Source organism: Paramisgurnus dabryanus, chromosome 15 (assembly GCF_030506205.2).
Source record: "Paramisgurnus dabryanus chromosome 15, PD_genome_1.1, whole genome shotgun sequence".
In the NCBI taxonomy this organism is placed as follows: Eukaryota; Metazoa; Chordata; class Actinopteri; order Cypriniformes; family Cobitidae; genus Paramisgurnus; species Paramisgurnus dabryanus.
In genome coordinates this window covers 26,490,904-26,514,071 of record NC_133351.1, presented here as the reverse complement: position 1 = coordinate 26,514,071, position 23,168 = coordinate 26,490,904, and the positions used below count along the sequence as shown (strand labels likewise).

Here is a 23,168-nt window from a genome sequence, read left to right as displayed (position 1 = left end):
CAACGGCCTGGTAATACAAATGGCGTGGACATTGACCATTTCACAGCCTGAAATTACTATGGCAGAAATTACACCGTGAGTTAGCCACGTGTCTTTAAACCATCAGTCAGGGTTCAGCAGCAATCTGTAGGGGTGTATGTAGGAAAGGGTAGACAAGGGTGATAGAGTGCTGATGGCTTCAATTGGCATGTAGGAAAAACAGGCAGGGGGAAAATCACAACGCAGTCGTTCCTCACCCCCCAATTACTTTTTGATGAGGTGTAGAATCCCCAGCTCTGACAGAAAATAAATGTCAGGATATTTGATTTGTTTGAAGATCCTGTTTGCTTTTGGTATCATCAATTATTTTGGGTATTGAATATATGTGTTTTCCACCTTATGTGGTAGACATTACTTCAAATGTTGAATATATATATTTATAAAAAAGACATTATGTGCTGTAGTTTATTAGATTCATTTTTAGATTAATAATCTTTTTTATTTTACAGTTTTACCCAAAAGTACCCACCTGTCAAATTCCTGTCTGAGAAAGACCGAAAGAGGATTTTGGTAAGAATTCATTTTCTTTTCAGTGTCATGCTATGTTTAAATCAAAATTCTAATAGGAAGTACAAATGTATGTGACACTGTTCTTTACATTTCATCCACTTTGCTAAATTACTATTGGTCATCAAAGATCGAGGCTATTCAAGTCTCACCCAGGAGCGTTGAGCACTGCTTAATTTAGCTCTAACCCTAATCAAACTTAAACACCTGTGATTGTCTTGTGATCATGAAGACCTTGATTAGCTTGCTCAGGTGTGTTTGATCAGGGTTGGAGCTAAACTATGCAGTGCTCGGACCTCCAGGGTAAGATTTAAATAGCCCTGTCAAAGATCAATGCTATTTCGCATTTCGTTTTTAAATTAGATGTACAATTTATGCCTAGCTATTAAGGACTAGATAGGCTGCATCACAGATAATCGAAAGTGAAGAGCAAAAACGCCAGGGAGTAGAAATCTGCTCATTTCCTCGCTCATTTCCTGTTTTCTTTAAGTCATGTTGTGATTCGACCCCAGTGTGAGACCAATGCTTAATGCAAATGTTTCTCAAGCTTTAAAGGGTTCATTTACAATTTAAATTCCTCTCATCATTTACTCAGCCTTATGTTGTGAGACATGTTTGGTCTTTCCTCAAACATTATTTGAAACTTATAAAAATTCTATGCTTACTTTAACTTTCTGAACATAATCTATGTTTGTGTTCCACTGAACAATGAAATTCATACAGGTTTGAACATGAATATGTGCAAATTATATTAATTTAAAGTGACTTCTGAACACTTTAGGTAAATTAAATGATATAATTTAATAACAATAAAGTGGGTTAGATGTGTGATGTGTATAAGGTAAAGTCTGTCCTCTGGTAGATCACAGGCGGAGCTGGATTTGTTGGTTCTCACCTCACTGATAAACTGATGATGGATGGTCACGAGGTGACTGTGGTGGACAATTTCTTCACTGGCCGCAAACGCAATGTCGAGCACTGGATTGGCCATGAGAACTTCGAGCTGATCAATCATGATGTGGTGGAGCCTCTTTATATTGAAGGTGGGTGTGTCTAATTTTCTTGAATGTAAAAGACTTGTGATGTAAAATAAACATATGGATAACAGTGTTTTTGGAGTAGGGGTGCACGATTCGTGCTAAAATGTGAATCACGATTTTTCTCCATGGGAATTGAGATCCCGATTCTCTCAAACGATTCTCATATTTAAAAAAAAAAAAAAAAGCATTTATTGCACTCAAGTAAAAAAATGTGATACACCGTGACTGGACTTTTAGTTATAATAAAGTGTCTTCAAAGTCTCTTTTCCTTGTTTTAGAAGATGAGTAACTTAAAATGTGTTAGCTGTTAAACATAAACAATAGAATGTTGACACTAATAAATAAAAGTAATTGTACAAAAAAAGCAAAGGTGCTATTTATTTTAATCAAACTTAAAACTTTAAAAACATGAAACCTTTAAAGAAATGATGACGGAGGTCGCATTTCTAAGCTGCAAACGTCATCAAGACAGTCTTATTTCAGAATATTAACAATTTTAAAGTTGATTTTTATTCTTAGTTTACTGTAAATTATTGTAATACTTTTATGACTTGCGAATGTAAGGCTCAGTTAAGTTAAACCAGGCCCACTGACGTATGCAGCCTGCATATGCGACCTACGGAGGCTGCAGCCTTTCGATTGAAAAACGGCCAGAGGTAACTTATTTCCTTGCCTTTTTTTTGGAACCAATATTGTTGCATCGTCACTCTCTCCATCGCCACCAGGATTTTGCGCAATGGCGCACGTTTTTCCTCTCATTTGTTTGAAAATGGCCGCTCCAAATCCATCAAGTAAATCGATGTGTTTAGGTTTGCCGCTTTGTTCCACGTCACACGAGTGACAGCCAAACGCCGCAAATGAGGAGAAGAGAGGAGAGAAACGATCGGGTCTGATTGGTGAATGAATAGGGTTTGGTTTTACACTGCGTGAGTGTAAGCAAGTTTAACTGACATAACATCTGGATTGTTGTAATGTAAATACGTGAACGCAGTATCTGAATACAGGGAAATACTGTACATACAAAAGAATCGCTGTCGTTCACAAAGAGGAGAAAGTTTTTTTTGCAGCTTTCTACCAACTACATATGCAAAATAAGTTAATTTTATAGTGCTTAAAGCAGTGTTTCTCAAACTTTTTCAGCCCAAGGACCACTTCATCTTCCAATATTTTTCTGAGGACCACCTAACAGAATCTGACTCTAACACGCCCCCAAAAAAACAACAAAATAGGAAGGATAAGCTAAATTTAAGTTTAATATGCAACTGTTTTAATTCAAAAACAAATTTTTTAAACACAAATGCAATGCTATGTTCAGAAATTATTATATGAATTTTATTTAATTTGAAAAAGTAAATTATAAAATGAGTTGCAGCTTAATATGAACAACAAACTGCACATGTGAAATAAACTGCAATTAAACATACTGTAACAGCCTAGGTCCCACTTAATGTCATTCCAAAGAGCCATTAATTTAAAACTGAGGTGGTGGGTATGTGAAGTTTATGGTTGTATCTTTGGTAACAATATAATGCTGAAAAAAAATTCTCCTTAATGTCCAAAATCACTGAAATTACAGGGATTTTACACATGAAACAAAAACTAGTACATTACAAATCTAATAGATCTGTGGATTTTAGCTGCTTTCAGTTTATTCTTGACATGAAGCTTTATTCACATTTAAATAGGTAAATAAGATCCATATCACACTCATTGAGAATTTAACTCATTTACTCACTTCAGTGCACATATCAAAAAAGTTTATAACATGGAACATAACATTGTTTCATGCAGTTTTTTGTCAAAGCTAATTATTACAGAAGCCCTATTTCAACAACAACAGCCATCTTAATAATTGGCAAACATTAGGCTAGCTTCCAATAAGACAGAATATGTTTTTAGATTTCGCAAGAGCAGTGAAATCAGGTGTATGTTTGTCAGCACGATACGCATACAGTGGTGCAAATGAACTGTTACTCGTTTAAATTGCATTATTGTGTGAGAACGATGCTTTGAATTTTGGAAAAACGTTTCATTTATTAAGACATGTAACGTAAATGTCATTGTTGATAAGCAAGTCATAATTGAGCAGACTTATCAGACAACAATTGTCGGAAAAGGCAGTGTTTTAAAGCTGGAAATACAACAAATAAAGTTAAAACAGCCATAGAGTCAGGTCTCTTAACTCACCACAGTCAGCTATCGCGTCTTGAGACGCGGGCGCGAGCGGGGGAGGCGATCGCGTTGAACTTGTGGACCAAAGCGCGAATATAAACACGTGACACAGCTGCTCGCACCAGTCACGTGACTCGCGCTCTGCAGCTCATGCTGTATGAAACAGACGCACGCGCATCAACTCGTAACTGTAGGGCCCGTTGTCTAACTTTCTAAATTTATTCTAGAGATGTCTTTTTTACAGACTACATAAAGGGACGGATCAAATTATCTTGGGGGCCGGGTCTGACCCGCGGGCCGCCAATTGAATAGCCCTGGTATAAACACTTGCCTAATTTAGGTCATCCTTTGGCGGACCACTGGGGGGGTTTGGCGGACCACTAGTGGTCCGCGAACCACACTTTGAGAATTACTGGCTTAAAGGGATGGTTCATCCCAAAATTCTGGTATCATATACGCACCCTTATGTTGTTGTTGTACCTGTATAAGAAGAGCTCAGATGCAAACCCTCTAGTTAGCATTAGCATTAGCATTTTTTATCTCTTTCCCGGCCATTGACGAGTTAACTCGTCAATTAAGAGAAAAACGCTTCCCTGCCAATGACGGTGAGTTTTTATGGCATTCCGTATTTCCGCTATTATCGACCAGGTGGCAGTCTTTCCCAACTTATAAAACCCGGAAGCATCCACTTAGTGCTAACAGTTCAAACTCTGTGAATGTTTTGATCATCACTCTGAATCTGATCTTTATCAAAAGTCCTTTACAAAAACAAAATTATAAATATTTGGTATTTTTGAAGAAACCTACCCATATATATGTATTTTATATATTCAAAGAAGAAAATTTTCTGGAAGGGATTAAACTTTTGTGAAAATTATAAAAAATTCTGGCGCTGGCTGGCAACTTAAAAAAAAAAAACGCTGGTGTGGAAAGAGTTAATGAATTCTGCCTAAAACCAGTATTTCTTAATGACCTGAGGGTGAGATTAAGCGGATTTGACATAAAAGTATTTGATGAATGTATTGTATGTGTCAAGACAATTCAGTTACATTTTTAACCTTTATGTGTTGCTGGGGCCATTTTTGGCTATTTTTGTTATTTTTAGTCTTAGTTTGGCCACAACTTTCTGTGTTTCAGCAAATGGAATGATTTTTGGTGGCAAATCTTATATTTACACATATTTAAAGAAAATGCTTTGAAATTTTTCAAAAACTTAACAATATACGGTGGGCAAATTTACAACCGTTAGGTGTTGTTAGTGGCCAAAAATGGCCACTTAATTAAACGGCTTTAAAAATGTATCAGATCATTTTTTTTTCCAAATTTCTTTGCATAAATCTGCTAATCCACCTCAGTACTGATCAAAACTACCAAATGTTTACAAAAATTCCATGATTTGAACTCTTTAATTTCCAAGTTTATAAGTGGTGTCACTGATTTGGAAAAAAAAAACAAAATGACAAATTTTCAATATAAAATGTGATTGTGGACTGGATTTTCTTTTACATTTTTCACAGTCTTGGGCATGTAAAAGATTAGAAAAAAATTGGCCTTGATGCATTTTTAGTTTTTGTGCAGCATCGGATAATTTTTTTTTTCTCCCTCATTTATTGTTTGTGGCCATTTTTGCCCCATTGACTTTCATTATAACAAAATTTTTGATTGCAGAGCCATGACACCTTATTATCATGCATTTTTGATTATTTGTGGTTTTACCTTTTGCAAAGAGGTAAAATTAGTCATTTTTATTGTTGATCACCATGTGGTGTGGCACCAAGCCCAATTTGCGTCATTCGCATTGCCCCATCTACGCATCTTTACATTGATGTTCTATGTAATCTACTCGCGCAAATAATTAATCCACACCACAGATTTAAAAGACAGTGGTGCTGCCTCTTTTTGTTGTCGGACTTCTCTGCTCGTGATAACCATGTTATGTGTGTGCACAAATAAAATCTGACACCAATATTGCAAGCAGAGTTAAAGCAGCTAACGCATAGTGACTGGAGATCAACTCGTGCAGGGAATATAAAACAGACAGATTTGGATGGATAAACCGAACAACCACAATTCACATGCAGGTATTGAACCATGGGGGTCGAACCAAACGGTTCAATATTATATTGACAATTGTGGCATCCCTAGTAACCTCACATATATGATATTAAACACTGATGTCAATAGTATCCTTCCATAGTTGTTTTTCTACTATGGAAGTAAGTGCATGGTCTAAAGCTCACGGTGCAAGTGCATTAAGGGCGTGTATAAATCCACTTGTGCTAGTTTAGCGATGGGGAAAATGGTCTATGCGCCTGGTGCACAGTGTAAAAGGGTTGTTCCTATTCTCATAATAAGTAAATAAATAAATGGGTGTGTTTTGGGCATAAAATTCAATAAACCAATGAGAGTCTCATCCCCTTAAAAAGAAAGTTGCGCTCATGCCAAGGTGGGTTGCCTTATTCTATTTAAACAACGTGATGCTGGATTTGAAAATGATAACTGTGCCTGGCTGAAACTAGCAAAAACACTTACATCGCACATTGTGCTGCATTGTGCCAGGTGACAAGGATAGGACAAGATTCAAGTCATTTGTATGGTACAGGTGTGAGACATACAGTGTCTCCTCTGATTTTCTGTGTCAGGTAGCATTGCACCTCCGCTTTTCGTGTTAATTAGGCCTGAAACGTTGCTATCTATATATAAGAACATCACCATGTTCAAAAACTATTTTGTTTTTGTGTAATTGATGTTACAATTGCAAGCCAAGAACCGTATTATTAGGGGCCAAGCACTGAATTTGTGGAGCTCTAGGGGCTTTTGTTCTGTCAAACTGTGTTAAATAATTATATATTTTATTTGGCAGGTAATTCTAACTTTTTAATCATATGTTATTTTGCACAAGAAAAGAAAAGCTTAAGATAACAGAAGGGTGTATTAATCTAGATTGTATATCATCTGGTCTTTGTGAGAAGATAGCGGTACGATTTGCACAGCTTGTAGGTTTGATTATATTTTACATGACATTTACATGACATCTATCATTTTTAGTCAGTTATAAAATCTGCATATAAAGTTTCAGGAGTGGGGCTGGTATTTTTTTCACCAGGTCATTTGCTAGATGCTCAGTCTTGCCACAGTTGTTTGCACCCAAGATAAATCAAGTTTATGTACATGGACTCTTTTGTCCTTTGCTTTGACACTTTGAAATGTGTTTTTACATTTTACAATGACCATTGCAATGATTGCCTCCATTTTGGTGTCTTCTGATGCCCTGTTGCTTAGAGTGTTTATCTTTTTTTATTTGTCCTTTGCTTTATCTTTTTCTGTCCTCTGCTGTCTGTTTTATCTGTCTCTTTATCATTGTGTTTATCTACCTAACTTTGTCAAGTTGCTGGACATGCCCACTTCCTGTCGGCAACTGTCACTCGTGTCGCCGAAGTCACCAAGCTTCCATTGTTGATATTTGCAGCCCATGCGCACATAGCTTTAGTTTTTGTTAAGCATTAGAAATGGCAACTAACTAATTCTCTATCAAAATAGTGGTCATGGATTTTTGCATTATTATTCCATTACACATTGCACTGTTATGATTTTGTGTTTCAACCTCAGTCAACAAGTTCAGTTCATCTCCTTCCTAAGCCCTTTATTATTGATCAGTGTTTTTCACCATATCCCATCTGTGCATGGGATGAATGTATTATGTATCCGTAATATTGACTTGCTTATGCCGTCTATCTTTCTTATTCATATCCTCCTAACCACCATTCACCCTTGTGCATGTCAAATCTTATATAGAAAAAGGATCATTGAAAAAGAATGATGATGAGGTTGGTAGATATTGTAAAATATGTTTTTCTGCCAAGTATGTGTGTATGCCGGTAGATAATGTATTTTTGTTCTGTATGATTTGCATTAAACCTCTCTATCTGTGGATTTCACTCCTTGGCTGTTGTAAACATAAGCTTAGTGGATGAATGCCAGTATGCTTGTACCATTTTGAGTAATGAAAAGTTTTATTTTATTGGCAAACCTTGGTGTCAAGTTGTCACCAGTTGTTCATTACCATATTTCATACGATACAAGGTTTAGGCATAATGCTCTTCAACGTCCCTAAACAATAAACATTTGTGTTAACAAGACAATTCATTTGGATAGGAATTGAAACTGGAATATAGATGGGCTGTTGTTTGAGTATTTTTAGGCCTGATTCAGTGTCTACAATCTTTGTTCAGTTGGCTGAGCATTATACTGGTATTAATTGAAATGTGTTTAAAAGACTAAGGGGGCATGCACACCAAAGCTTTTACGCCCACGGCCGGCGCTTGTTTTCAATTGATTCCAATGGAAACTCAGCGTTTTTCAAATAAGCTCTGCGGTTTTTCCGCACTTGGCGCTGAGCATCGAGAGTTGAAAGAGATTCAACTTTGGTTGAAAAGTTCCGCTCGTCAATGTCAGTTCTCACACGGCCATCCAATTACGCCGCCATCTTAGTCGCGTCCGCATTCAGGAGAGAGTATTAGCGTAGTGTACGCACTTTTCTTAGTGACGTATGACAAATTCGGAGGGCGGGGGCACAGATCAGCAGCAGAGTAGCTTCCGTAGGCTGCGTAAGCTCTCATCCTGAATGCGGACGCGACTAAGATGGCGGCGCTACCGGAAGGTATTTATTTTCGTTAATAAAGTTTTAAATATGGATATTTCTACAACAACACTGCGCGGATTACCCTCAGAAGACCTTTGTTTATCATCCTGGAGCCGTTTGGATTTAATTTGTGAAGGATGGACGCACTTTTTTTGGACTTGAAGGTTGTGGACTATGGGTGGACCCCGTAACATTACATTTAATCAACTGAAAGATCTAAAACATTTGATAAAATATCCGAAAATGTGTTTGTCTGAAAAACGATGGACATATGCAACTCGGACAGCTTGGGGGTGAGTAAATCATGGGTTTAATATCATTTTTGGCCGAACTATCCCTTTAAACGTTTTGGTGTGCACCACCCCTAAGGCTGAATTCAGAATCTCAATAAGTGTTTCCCCCTTCACTCTTTACTTTCTAACGCTATATTCGTCTGATATTTCCTCAGTTGACCAGATTTATCATTTGGCCTCCCCTGCATCACCACCAAACTACATGTATAACCCTATCAAGACACTGAAAACCAACACCATTGGTACTCTCAACATGCTAGGTAAGTGCTGACTATATTGAAGTAGAGACGTCCCGAGCCAATCACAAAGACTGGTATTGGGGCCGATCAAAGCATTTTAAACAGATTGGGATGGGCTGTGTGTATCAGCCTGATCCTTTATTTACATCAGCTATCACGCAGTGCCATAAATGGAGAGCATGCATTGTGACTAAACTGGCTGCTTTGTGTAAATATGAAAGCATTGCAATAGACACTTGCGATAACTTCTTTCCCATGGCTTGGCAAATTATATTTTTAAATAATATGTTCCTCTGTCATTTCAAAATGGAAAAAATCCTCTCCCTTGTACCATGTGCTCTCTGATCTATGTGATGCCTCCTCCTATCAGCACCAATTGCAGCCATTTCAAATGCAACATGGGTTAAGACATGGTTTTTTCAGCATTAAATACCAGTGTATCACACGCGCAAACATTATTAAATCGCATTGCGTGAATCATTTAAATATTCTCCCCAAAATTTTGCGTCTGTATGGAAAACTGCTAGAAATGCATATGCAATAAGGTCCGTCACAAAAATAACTAGACCACACCTTTTCAGCGCTAATTATCCAATGTCTTCAGTAAATCCTGACATCGTTATTTACAGCCAAAATGATGATTTGTGTGGCGCAAGCTGTTAGTAAGTCTGGCCCTTAGAGTGCTAAATCAGCCAAATCTATTTGCCAAATTGCCCCCTTGCAATTATCATTGTCATTTTTTAAATGTCACTGTCCCAGTGGTGTTTTAACATGTTGTATTAGCATTTATTATTATGTTACGCATCTAATCCACATCCTGTTCTAATAGGGGACTGATAAGTACTTGACAAGATCCAGACAGTTGATAAAAAGGCAATAATTTATCAATTTAGTTTTAATGGCCACATGTAAACCTCTGAAAGAAATTGTTTGTAGCACATTATAACTTCTGATTAGGATTTGTGGTTTAGATAGCTTTTATCTTGCAGGGTTCTTCTGACTCTGGTTTGGCTTATTGACTCCCAGAGGGACTAATTTAAATGAAAAAGTCAGACTCTGTACAAGTAATTGGTTATTTCTGTCTGTCCACAGGTCTCGCTAAACGAGTTGGAGCTCGGCTGCTCCTTGCCTCCACTTCAGAAGTATATGGAGGTATGTGTGCTCTCATTAATATTTTCTATTTTAGTTCATATGCTGGTGTGAAAAAAGATGGTATATCCTACTTAAGCTGAGATTGGAATCAGGTGCTTTAAAACTGATGGAAATAATTAGAATGCCACAATACTAGACTTACTCGCACCACTTTGGGCATTAACAACACATCAAGTTATGAAAAGCCCATCAGTATAATTGTAAAGGTACTATATTTTAGGATTAGGCATTTGCAGCTTAGTGATTTTGGCTATGTGGCTGACCCGGTGGCTGGCCTGTGAAGGACAAAAGGCTAGACACACCTCTGGATAACATCAAAGAGTTTATAGACGGACAAAGCCTCAGTTGCTGTCAGAAAACATCAGGCATTCTAGTCTAAAGTGATTGCTGAAATGTGTAGATCTACAAAGGTAGATCAATTCTCATAATATTCCCAACAATTGTTTGATCCCCAAAGCTTGTTTGATCCAAAGAACCTTATACAGTAGACCATTTCAAAAGATGTAAACAACACTGGTCCAGAAGCACTTCCTGTTTCAGTTTGTGACTGTTTTTATTTCACACATATATCATTATCTTTAAGATGTTTGTTTAACTTTTTGACTCAGTTCTATGTGTTCTGTTGGTTGTATTTTATCCCAACGTTTATCTAGTGTTAAAAAACTGAAACAGGAAGTGCTTCTGGACCAGTGTTGTTTACATCTTTTGAAATGGTCTATAGCAGTTGCGGAGGAGTTGCAAATTATAGTGGTGGCGGAAGGTTTTGTTTGCTTGGAGTAGATCTTCAATTACCATAATGATTTAAAACATTTACAGCGGATTCCCGGACAGGGTTTAGATTAATCCAGGACTAAGTCTTAGTTATATTAGGACATTTTAAGTAGTTAAATTACCCGAGTGGGGCTGCCATAAGTGCAGGCAGCCTAGGTACAGCAACCTTTAACCCTTATGGCCAGAAAACAGACCGGCCCACTGGTTTGTCCTTTGCATTTCGAAAAATTTCACGTACACATCAGGGTTTCCCGCAGAAAATTTGTTAGTTAAGGTGGTAGGGTTGGGGAGTGGGTGGGGCAGAGGGCGTGGCAATCAAAGGGGCGGGGCGTATGCATCATGATGAAAATTAAAATATTTTTATTTAAAACACTCAAATAAAACTTAATTTTGAAGAAACTATGACAGAAATTGAACACATACTAGATTGTTAATGACTTAAATGTTTTTAACAGATACCTCTAATGGGAATAGCTGTGTGATGAAGTGAACTAAAGGGTTAATAAACACAAACTAAAGCAGATGTTGTAGAACATCAGGCTAACGATGATAGATGGCGCAAAAATTTTAAAACGGATTATTTCCCACTATTAATTACATTATCTTAAAGGAGTGTAACTACTGTAGCATGTAAATAATGCACATAAATAAAGTGAGCAAGAGCGCTCAACAGTTATATCTAATCAACAGGCACGTGAAACCTAGCTAGCAGGTTGCTCAAACAACAAAATCACCAGCTAACTCAATTTAAATTTGCAAGAACTATAGACTAATACAATAACAGGCTTAAATAAACCCCACTTACAGTTCTCACAGACACACGTTTTATCAACTGGCTATCCTCCAGACATGACGGACCACATCTTTATCTCATTTCGGCCGTGTGGCGCGTTTGCACGCTTGCGGTGTGAAGCGCGTATTGCTCTTTTCTCCGAGTTGCACTTGACGGCCTTTTTTTTGGATGACCTAGTTAAGGCGGTAGGGTTTCCAAGCTTAGGCGGGCCGCCTGAACTGAAATGTGCTGTGGGAAACCATGCATATGCGTGCCAGGGCAGTAGGTGGCTGTGCTATTTAATAAAGAAACACTACATCAGTACTTCCAGAAAAACGCGGCATTTTTTTGTGATTGTTTCGGGCAAAAATTCTTAATCTTGCGGTATGTTTTCTTAAAAAAATGCTATGGAATATGTGGGATATTTATGCAATTTTATGTGATGAAATTGCATGAACTTGCAAAAACTGCAGGAACTTTCAAAAACTGTTTGCGGTGGTGCGTTGGTACTTACAATCGTCCCAGCCCTACACACAGGTTCCATGTCTTTTAATTACATTAAGAGTATATGGTGATCTGGGCTGTCTGTTTAGAGTGAACTCTAAAAAAAGGTTTGAACATCTCAGAAATGTTTGAACCAGAAAATCTGTAGAGACATATGGGGATGCACAAATCTCCATCCAAGTCGATCAATAGGGAATTGAAGCTGGCCATTTTAAGTTCTGTTCAGTCAAGGTTATTTAAGCCACCAAAGGCTCAGAGGGTGAACAGATGGGATCAAGAGCTCTCTCATGTTCAACCTTTGGGCACAAACAGCATCGTTTGTTCTTTTCAGCCATGATTTTTAGGCTTATTTTCTACATGCACATATGGTAACAGCCCTTCCTTGCTCTTCGATGTTTTTGTAGCCACAATACAAAAAGATAATAGGCTTCTGCCAAATGACCATTTTCAGAAGAAAATGGCAAAGCATCAGTTTATCTTTTGATTGCTATCAGGTTAAAATAATCACTGAAACATACCCATCAATCCTCCTGTTTTCCTGGTATTCTTCCGGATCCCGCAATCATCCCGTTTAAATATTTTGCCATATTTCTCACATAGGCAGCAGTATTAGTTTTAACATCTTATTCAAACGTCACCCGCCAATAAAACAAGAATCAGCAGTCAAGAAAGAAGAGCTGCATCCCGAGGGTTGTGGCTAGAAGGGATACAGCTACGGCCGAAATCGAGCATTTGGACGTTTGTGCTGAGTGCGATGTGCAGTGCATTTTTTGCAGTTTGGGGAACACTGCTGTTTGTGCTTACCGTCATTTAAAATCAATCACACTGGTCAAGCTTACAAATACTCTCCTCAGAAGGTGTTAACTATTGCAACCTATGTGAATAACAAGTCTCTTGCAGATGCAACAGAGGCACACAATAAATGAATAAAGGTATCCCCATCCACTCTCTTGCCTAGTGGTGAGACAGCCCGCAGGGTGGGGGTGGAGTAGGAGTAGTGTTGGGGTTGGGAAATGTCCCTTATTTTCAAATCACAATGTTGACAGGTATGACTGAAATGACAAACGCTATTTTTTTCCTTAAGTCAATGGACTGATCAAAATGTCCTTAAAATTGATAATGTTAGCCTAAAACTTTGCTTTATATCTCTTTTAACTCCATAATAATTGATTAATCCAAAACGCTGATTCGTCTGTTTCATGAATCAATTTTTTGCATTAATAAACAAAGTATGGTAAATAAAACCAGTGCATAGGAAAAACATGTATAAAAGCCACTATGCCATGTAGAGATTATTATAGAGGTTATTATGAGAATTCTTTGCCCATCATGCATACGAATCGAATGTAAATTTACACAGCCTGATTTAGCTCTGCCACATGCATGAAAGCATGACCCCTCTGTATTGGCTAGCACTATTCCACTTAATTAAAAGGTCTATTTCAAATGGTACCATTAGCCTGGAGGTTTCTTTAGAGTTGTCAGAAATGAAATATGCTACCACCTCCAGCTGTGACAAACATAGTGGCGGATGTCTCTTAAACCTCAAACAAGAGCATGCTTTTGAAGAAAACACTGAAGAGATGACACACAGCCCTCTCACCATGCCTATTATTGCGTAATCTTATCTATTGCTTGTGTCGCTCAGACGTTCACGTAACCATGTTGCCCGCATCAGTTAAATGTTGAATGACTACAATGGCCGAACCTAGATGCCCATCTCCTGTGGTGGTCATACATTTACCAACCTCCAGTTACATGTATAAATATAGCTGCAAGCAGCAATTTTGGTGCTCAAGCATTTTGACATTGAGACTAGAGCCCGGCCGATATGCATTTTTTGGGGGGGGGCGATACAGATATTAGGGTGTAAAAAAGACAGATAACGATATATCGACAGATTTTCTTTGTGTATATTATAGTACAGTACACTTATACTACAGTATTTTATACCACAGTACTGTACATAGATAGAATACGCTATATACATTAACAGAATATCCTACTATATATATTAATAAGTACATTTTTTGCAATGATCACTCACAAATGTGGTGATCAAACACTTAAAATGACGTAACAAAGATATGTAATATGTGTTTAACAATTTTACAAAAAACTTGAGTCTGATGTCAGTGTACAACAGTAAATTTGACTTCAATAATTTCAAAACACAAACAGAACAAAATACATATTACTTCATTGGCAGTTTTGATGAGACCTCGCAAATTAATTTGCAAATTACCGTTAAAAAGACAATGCTTGACTGACTACATATTGATGTAGGCTAATGTTTAACTCTTTCACCGCCAGCGTTTTAAAAAAACGTTGCCAGCCAGCGCCAGCGCTTTTCATGATTTTCACCAAAGTTTAATGCCTTCCAGAAAATGTTCTTCTTTAAATATATAAACATACAATATACCAAATGAAAGAACAGACCCTCTGCTTTCAAACAAAAAAAAAAACATTTCATCCTACCTTTAGTGGTTGCAATCAGCTTTTGAATATGGGTAGGTTTTTGGGTAGGGAGATAATTCCATTTTTGTGACTGACTTTTCATAGAGATCACATTCAGAGTGATCTTTAAAACAGACACGGACATGCAGAAGCTTGCCATAGGGCAATACTTCCGGTTTTAAAAAGTTGCGGAAGGGCGCCACCTGGTGGATAATAGCGGTATTGCGGAAAGACTGAAAATCTCGTCATTGGCGGGGAAGCGTTTTCTCTTAATTGACGAGATATCTCGTCAATGGCGGGGAAAGAGTTAATGAAGTGCACAATGTTTTTATAACGCATACCCACAGTGTTCGGCGCTTCCTTTTTAACAACTCGCAAATGGACAAAAGAGACGGATTAAAAACACCAAATTTAAATGGTAATGTGTATCTCTGGTCCGCCCATAATCAAATCCACCAAAGCGCGTCTTAATACCAGGTGTAAATGCTGTTTTGTAGGATGAGTTTTGTTTATTATATTCCAATGCTATACGCCACTTGATATTTGGAAAAAAAATGTGAAAGTTATGAGCACCAACGTGTTGGCCATCGCTGTAGCACCCCCCCCATTGGCTGATGGGTGCGATACTCTGTCAGCCTCTCACCAAATTAAGTCCTACCCTTTGGCCAAGTTTCATGTCTCTGGGTCTTATTGTTTGGTCATATCAGTTTTATGGCATAAAAATAATAATTTAATGACCACACAATTTTTTTTTCTCAAAAAAACCTTAGCATTTACAATAGAGTTTCTGCACTTCATGCTTAAACCCCTAACAATGGGTTCACTCGCATGTTTAGCCACACATAAAAGAATAGAAGGACTGGCAATGTGCATTAAAGGGATAGTTTATCCTCAGACATGTTTGCGAAGGTTTTTTTTTTCAAACTTACAGCGTGCGTCTCCCTCAGACTGTAAACGAAGGCTGGGCGCACAAAAAAAAAAAAAAAAACAGCTGGGGCGCACCAGATAACACGTCAGCCACGTCAGAAGAGAAGGCAATGCTGAATAAAGTCGTAATTTTTGTTATTTTTTGACCAAAATGTATTTTCGATGCGTCAACACATTCTAACTGTCCCACTGATTTCACATGGACTACTTTGATGATGTTTTTATTACCTTTCTGGACATGGACAGTATACCGTATGTAGATTTTCAATGAAGGGTCAACAAGCTCTCGGACTAAATATAAAACATCTTAAACTGTGTTACGAATATGAACGGAGATCTTACGAGTTTGGAAGGACATGAGGGTGAGTCATTAATGACAGTATTTTAATTTTTGGGTGAACTCTATCCCTTAAAGGTGCTGTTATGCAGTGTTTCCCACAGATCTGAAATTTACTTGTGGTGGTAGCTGGTGAAAAGGGCAATCATTATTATCCACCGACAAAAAATGGTCTACTATACATGTAACAAAGAACTAATAATGTGTGACACAACACAATACTTTGATTTATAAAACATTCATATTAATTTCACATTATAGTTCATTAATCTAACCACCCCAAACTTTTTTTGCCATAAACAAAGCTGACACTGTTTGTCAAAGCACCACGAAAACACTTTATGTTTTTGCACTGATATATGAAGCAATTTGATGACCCCTTTTATCAAACTCAATTATATACAATACTATGTATACTATAGCCTATATAGACAGTGCAGGTCTATAGATTATAAATGTGACTGATGTTATAATGTTAATAACTTCTATAAGATAGGCACTTTTACTGCTTCTGGTTTCTATTTCTCTTTTGCCGATTAAAAAAAGCTTAATCCACTAATTATTTCAGATTTAAAAATCTACTTGCTGTCCCGATGACAGACTTTACATTACAGCTTTGCGTTTTTTATATCCTGAGTCAGCTAGAGCTTTGCTCATTCAGTATTAGCACTGCTTTTTGCTACAATCTCTGTGCAAACTGTTTAGATTTAAGTAAAGATATTGTCTATTTAATAGTAAGATTATTAAAAAATGGGATAAAGAAAATGAAGCGGCGCGTGGTCGTGACAAGAGCCAGTTGCTATCGCCATAGAAACCGGAGGCACGCTTAAACAGCACTCGAGCTCTAGCGCGGTAGCGCTCACGGCAGTTCTCCGATCGACTCGGGTTTTACACACAATATTAATCAGACTTGGGACCCGAAGTAATGAACTAGGACCGACCCGGACCCATCTGACCATTTAAAATATAAACCCGGAACCGTACGGGTCCCGCGTCCTCAGTGAAGAAAGACCTCTAATGGTAAAACTCTGCTCAAGTTCAGAAACATGAAAGGATACAATGTGACACTGAGGTTGCTTCGCGTCGCGCCCAATTCATTGAGAAACGGAGAGCACGTGAACGGACACTCAACCGGAGAGACACAACGTGCTTGCACGCAAAATGAAGCCAACTTAGATGCTATAAACACATATGCACATAAGCATATGCGACCATTTTGGTCGCAGTGTGTTCCCTGGCTGCTCCGTATGTGCTGCTGCGCTGCAGTTGATCCAGTTTGCCGCGCTGGATGATGAGTTTATGACGCGTGCATCATCTTCACGGTCACCCGACCCCCACCTCTCTCTCGCGCTCTCTCTCTCGCGCTCTCTCTCGCGCGCGCTCTCTCTCTCTCTCTCTCTCTCTCTCTCTCTCTCTCTCTCTCTCTCTCTCTCTCCAAAACACGGGTCATCCAGTCGAGTTCAGAAAATACGGAAATTCGTAAAGTGATTTTTTTTTACCTGGGCGGGTCGCAATTTACCTGGGCGCAGCGCCCAAGTAGAGCCTATGTATGGGAAACACTGGTTATGTGCCCTATGGAAGATCCTCTTACCCAAGAACTAAGATAGCTATATATCGGCTTTATTCAATAGACCGTTTCACAGCAATCACTACACATTCATATCTTATATAATCTTAGTCATTTACTTACTATAGATTTTAAACAGAGCAAAGGCAAGAAGAAAAAAATAATGCATATGCCCCTTGTGATAACTGTGTAAGGAACCAACCAAAGCTTAAATTCTCCCAAAAAATATTTCTGTCATAGTTTTTAAAGCACATTCAAACCTTGCCTTTGAGTTTTTGTTCCATATAAAAAGTAAGACGCTTCAGATAACCCGAGTTAGTAATACAATAATTTAAAAGTAATTTTTGGAAACCATTCCTTTAAGAACTGCTGTTGTCTTTTAGTTTAAAAAAAAATATTTTAGTAAAAAGTATGTCCGTGCTTGGAGAAAATGAGTGAGGCAAAGTCAGTCAGTGGTTGGTCTATGTAAATCAATAAAGTCTTTGATCTGTTAATGAAAGCTTGAACCAATCCTTTCCTTGTGGATAACAAGCACTGACTCACTCTTTATCTGCTTTACCTTGCATTGCCAAACTTAATTCTGCCTCAAGAAAAATCCTCTGCCATGCCAGTTATCAGATTGAAATGCAAGTTTGTTTTTGTGTCTCCAACTAGACCCAGAGGTGCACCCTCAGAATGAGGAATACTGGGGCCATGTGAACCCTATTGGCCCAAGGGCCTGTTATGATGAAGGAAAACGTGTTGCTGAGACCATGTGTTACGCCTACATGAAACAGGTGAGAGTCAAATTTATTCATCGGTACATTACTGCTCAGCACCTCCTAGAGCCCCTTGCAGCAGCTCAAAGGATTGAATTTATCTACTGCTCCGTTTATTACAGTAGAAAATTAGACCCGCAGGAGTTTGAACTCGACAATCGTCACTTTCTTATTCCTGGCGTCATGTATGTGATAGAAGAGTGAACCCTATAGCGTTGAGGTTGCACATCTGGAGCGGTTCTTCTTTCTTTCTAGTTTTATGTGACTGCTTTATTTCCTGCTGGTGTCCTCTTGTTAAACCTTGTAATATGATTGATTGACCCCAGCAATTAGTGTAGATGATTATATCTCTGCATGCCACTATTAGATTTTTATCACCATTACCGTTCCTTCAATATGCAAATGTTTAAAATGTAGGCCACCATAGTTTAGTAAAATATGTAATTTTCGAGAAATAGTTTCTGACTAGTTTGATTTTAAAATACACGACTTCTGGTATCTCAGCTCTCACAGCATAATTTTTTTAATGGGCTTTATGCACACTCTCTTCCACATTAAAAATCAACCAGCTTAGTCATATCCGGCACACGTAGCGTCCATAGCATGGTGCTTTTCACTGAATGAGGGAAGTCGAATTATGCAAAAACTGCTGTATACATCGACAATTAAGAATAGGGGGTCAATCACACAGAACGCATTTATGGCAGTGGCACGTGCCTTTTTTTAATGATTTTCTATTGGCAGTGAGCTTTATGCAGGCTGTTTATCCATGCTGAACACGTTGCATTTTGGTTGCCTCCTGCACCACACGTTTTACAGGAGTGCTCTGAAAAGCCCCCGATGTCATACGTGTTTTTTCATTGTCCAGTCGAATGAGGGGAAAGTTTACAGTTGCTTAAAACAACCAGAGACTGCACTTGCTCACCTGCGAAATTTGTGCACCTCTCACCTTCAGTCAAGGGCAGAGCAAGCGCCCTCTTTTTAAAGTTTCTGCTAATATGATAGTTAAAAACAAAAGAACGCTCATGTTTTAATATTTGATTAACAGGACCGCTGCCTCTGTAGTTGCCTAGCAACAAAAAAGCCGCTCTGCTCTGCTGTGACCAAAAACAAATGAAAAATTGTCTCTGAGGTGTGCCGCAAACTCTTTTTCACTCCGCAAAGAGACTCGGATTACTCTCCTGATTTTGGACAAACAGATATGATTAATATATCATTTAAAACGTTAAAGTGCCTAGTTTTTTCCTGTCCATTCCCAATAAAAACAGAATGTTGTGCTTTTCGCAAAATTAAGAAAATAAACATGATGCGCATTCTGTTCGAGTCAGAAAATGAACTGTAACTTACCGAATACTAAAAAGAAAAATGTCTACATTATGCTTGGAATGTCTACTTTTAAGTGAAATCGACAACAAACATTCTCATTCGGTATTAACTTTATAATACCGTCTTTAATACCGACATCCATATGCATAGCTCTCCCCCACAGTCAATTCATTGCTGTGCTGAGTTGTTTTATCCGAGTGCAGAAAACATGACATCTAAATCCTTATTCATTGTCACTGCAAGTTCTCTCCAGACGCAAGTCATTTCTTTGTGCTGCCGTCAGTACACACACACACACACACACGAGTACACACAAACACATGAGGCATCATATTTGACGTGCTTTGTGGTATTCTTATAAAAGGCACGATTGCAAACAGCACATCTAAAACCTTGTTTATTCGCGTCTATCTCTGCACAGCAAGTTAATTACACAAACAATCACACACCTGGCAAGGCATTCCTTTGTGCTGCTTTCACAAACAATACGCCACGGAGAAATGGCGTCTATAAACAAATACAAAGTATTGATAAGTTGACCACGCAACTTATCCATTGACCATGCTCATCACTTATTGTGTTTGTACTATAATGTTTGTACTATAATGATTACAAAAACACATAAGAGTCGAGACAACGATGGGCAGTTCTTCTTTTGTGCTTTTTACTGCGCAAAAGTAAAACTCTCGCACGCCAACCAAACTTTAGCCCTGTGATTAATTTTTTCAATGGCCAAACAGTACTTTTACCAGAATTCAGTAACAGCTCAATACACAACACTCTTTACTAACTTGTGGACTTATATCAGTGTCTTAAAAATTTAGCTTTTTCAAAAACCACGCATCTCAAAAAAACAAAGTTAAAAAGTTTGTATATAAATTACTTTATTATTATTACTCAGCATTACTCAGCATTATTTAATGTTCGAAACCCTTTACTGTAAACAAATTTTACAAATCTCTTGTCAAGGTGGTACAACCACAATGATAGGCCTTTTATTAAGCAGTTAACAAGTATAACAGTAAACAGGATATCTCATTATCCAGGGAACCCTAGCTGGTCTTTATGGCTAAATAAAAAGTTTGTAGATTTTTTTTTTCACATTCTGAAAAAAAACACACCTTTCTGTGTCTGGTGGTACAAACAATGTAAAACTAGAAAAATTATATTTTATTAAACACGTTTTTATTGTATTAAGAGAGTATATTTATGAATTTGATACCACAGGCAAAAGCTTATACCAGCATCCAAGTCGAAGTTTGTTGAATGTAAATTCATTCAGGGGGTGCACCCGAAAGTCCAAGGGTGCTATGAGTTCTCCACAGAAATGGAAAGCATTGAGCTAAATCATTTTAATAAATATAATTATAATTCTTAATTATTGTTCTTAAATGTATAGCTCTCAAATGGTAATTTTATGGTAAAGTTGTTTTAAAATTTCTAACTTTTCAGGATTAAATTTATTATCCCACAATCAGCATGACATAAACAATAAATCAATCAGCAATAAACAATCAGCATGACATGCGGAATTAAATATACAGTTATGTTCAAAATAATAGCAGTGCAACATCAGTAACCTGATAAACCACTGGTATTCTTAGTAGTAATATTTCTGCATTGGAAATTATTTAATTACAGATGTAGTAGTGTAATCGAAAAACAATAGACCCATTTATAATGATATCCACACTACTTGTTCTGAGTTAGAGACTTATTTATTGAAAGTGACATGATCAAAATAATAGCAGTGTGACTTTAATTGTAAAAGGAGTTCATTCTGTAAAAAAACAGCTCATTTTTGTCCTTTATTTGGAAAGAGTGGAAGCAAATGTTTCACCCATTGTATATCTGCAAAAAAGTTGATTTGAGAGTGGGAATTTACATATAAAGAAATGCAGCAAAGTTGCATTGCTAAAATTATCTCAAATGCTTTAAAATGGCAAGAAAAACACAAAGCACATGGAAGTTAACAAGCAACTATGGTTAATACAGATTGAAGAATAGTCAGGATGGCAAAGATTCAGCTTTCCATCACCTCTAAAAAGATCAAAGATGATCTAAAATGATCTGTAAGTACTGTGACAGTCAGAAGACATCTGATTGAAGCATGGATCAGTTTGAATACATCAAAAGAACTTGAAAAGATTATGTTGCCCTTTGCCGAAAAGGAAATACCCCTGAAATAGGTGTTTCAACAAGAAAACAACCCCAAACACATAAGCAAGAGGGAAAACTCTTGCTTCCAGACAAAAAAGGATTGAGGTTATGGAGTGGCCAGCTCAATCCCCTGATCTCTACCACATTAACAATTTGTGGGGTGCAGTTTCTGCTGCAAAACCTAAAAATTGACAAGAACTGTGGATCCTGGGTTGAAATACCTGTTTCTGGGTGCCAGAAGTTGGTTTGATTTGACACAAATGTGCAGCAGTTATCAACAACAATGGTTATGCAAATACATATTAGTAATTCAATAGTTTAAAGTGAAGTTGAATCTTAAAGGTGACATAGAATGATTAAACGGAGTATTTATCCTTGTTCTGTGATGTGACATGTAGACAAAAAAAATTTTGTTGGGGTCTGTAATGCCTTAGAAGCTTCCTAAAAACCTCTCTCAGATAGCTCTATTAGGGTGGGGGATTTTAAACAAGTGGTTTTGCACCTATTTGGCTCCCCCAATGGCTTAACTTGCAATCTCATTACTGATTGGCTGACTTTGCTGCCACTCAAAAAATGTAGCCAATTATTTTAAAGTGGAGGGGCAGTTAGATGCCTGTGATGTCATAAGCATCAGTTTTTCAGATTGGGCTGTTTTCTGGCTGACATTTCTGAAAGAGGAATTTCTATGAGACTGAGATGTTTAGCATGTCTAGCACTTTTTGTATGTTTGTGAATGTGGGTAAACTACCATTATTCAACAAAGACAAGGTAAAAATGGTTTTTCATTCTATGTCCCCTTTAAGAAATTTCTTCAGTTTTAAGTGTCTACAGAGAAAAATATCAACACTGATATTTGTTTTGAACAGCACAATATTCATTTTCTTTGCTTCCCTTTAAAAGGACAAGACAGACTTGTAAACTGTGTTAATGCTTTGATGTGTAATTGAATGTGTAGCGTTTTTAATACATTTTAAATATGGAACTAAACTCTGTTTTTAAAATGTGCTGTATTTGTACATGCTGTTATTTTGAACATAACTGTGTCTGGGAAATAGTGATGATTATACCATCTGTCATTTTTTTAAATGGGTATATTAAAAATATCATGAAAAAATGATTAAAATTAGCGGTAGCGTGAATTATGGTGAAATGCCACTACATCCCAAAGCCAGAGGGCGCTCTCGTGCAGAAACTAGAAACATTGTTTTGTCATTGATGTTTACATTAAAGGTGCATTCTGTAACTTTTAGAAGGATCTCTTGACAGAAATGCAATATAATATAAATAACTATATTAGTGGTGTATAAAGAACTTACTGTACATAATGAACTGTATTGTTTTTATTAGCTTAGAATGAGCTGTTTTATCTCAAACACTGCAGGTTGCCGCCATGTTTCTACAGAAGCCCTAAATTGACAAACTTTTCTACAGAGCACATTTCATCCATACGTTGTCTCAGCCAATGACATATTTGCCTGTCGCGGCTACCATATGCGTTTTAAAAT

At 37.5% G+C, this 23,168-nt stretch overlaps 1 protein-coding gene across 1 annotated transcript in view; it reads left to right on the top strand.

Moving 5' to 3' along the window:
- Positions 1-23,168, top strand: part of uxs1 (UDP-glucuronate decarboxylase 1) — a 60,336-nt gene that overhangs the window by 19,635 nt on the left and 17,533 nt on the right. Inside the window, exons 5-9 of the mRNA XM_065292928.1 lie at positions 489-549; positions 1,409-1,589; positions 8,849-8,953; positions 10,025-10,084; positions 18,074-18,195. Of these exons, the coding sequence (XP_065149000.1) occupies positions 489-549; positions 1,409-1,589; positions 8,849-8,953; positions 10,025-10,084; positions 18,074-18,195 (529 nt within the window). The remainder of the gene's footprint in view (positions 1-488; positions 550-1,408; positions 1,590-8,848; positions 8,954-10,024; positions 10,085-18,073; positions 18,196-23,168) is intronic.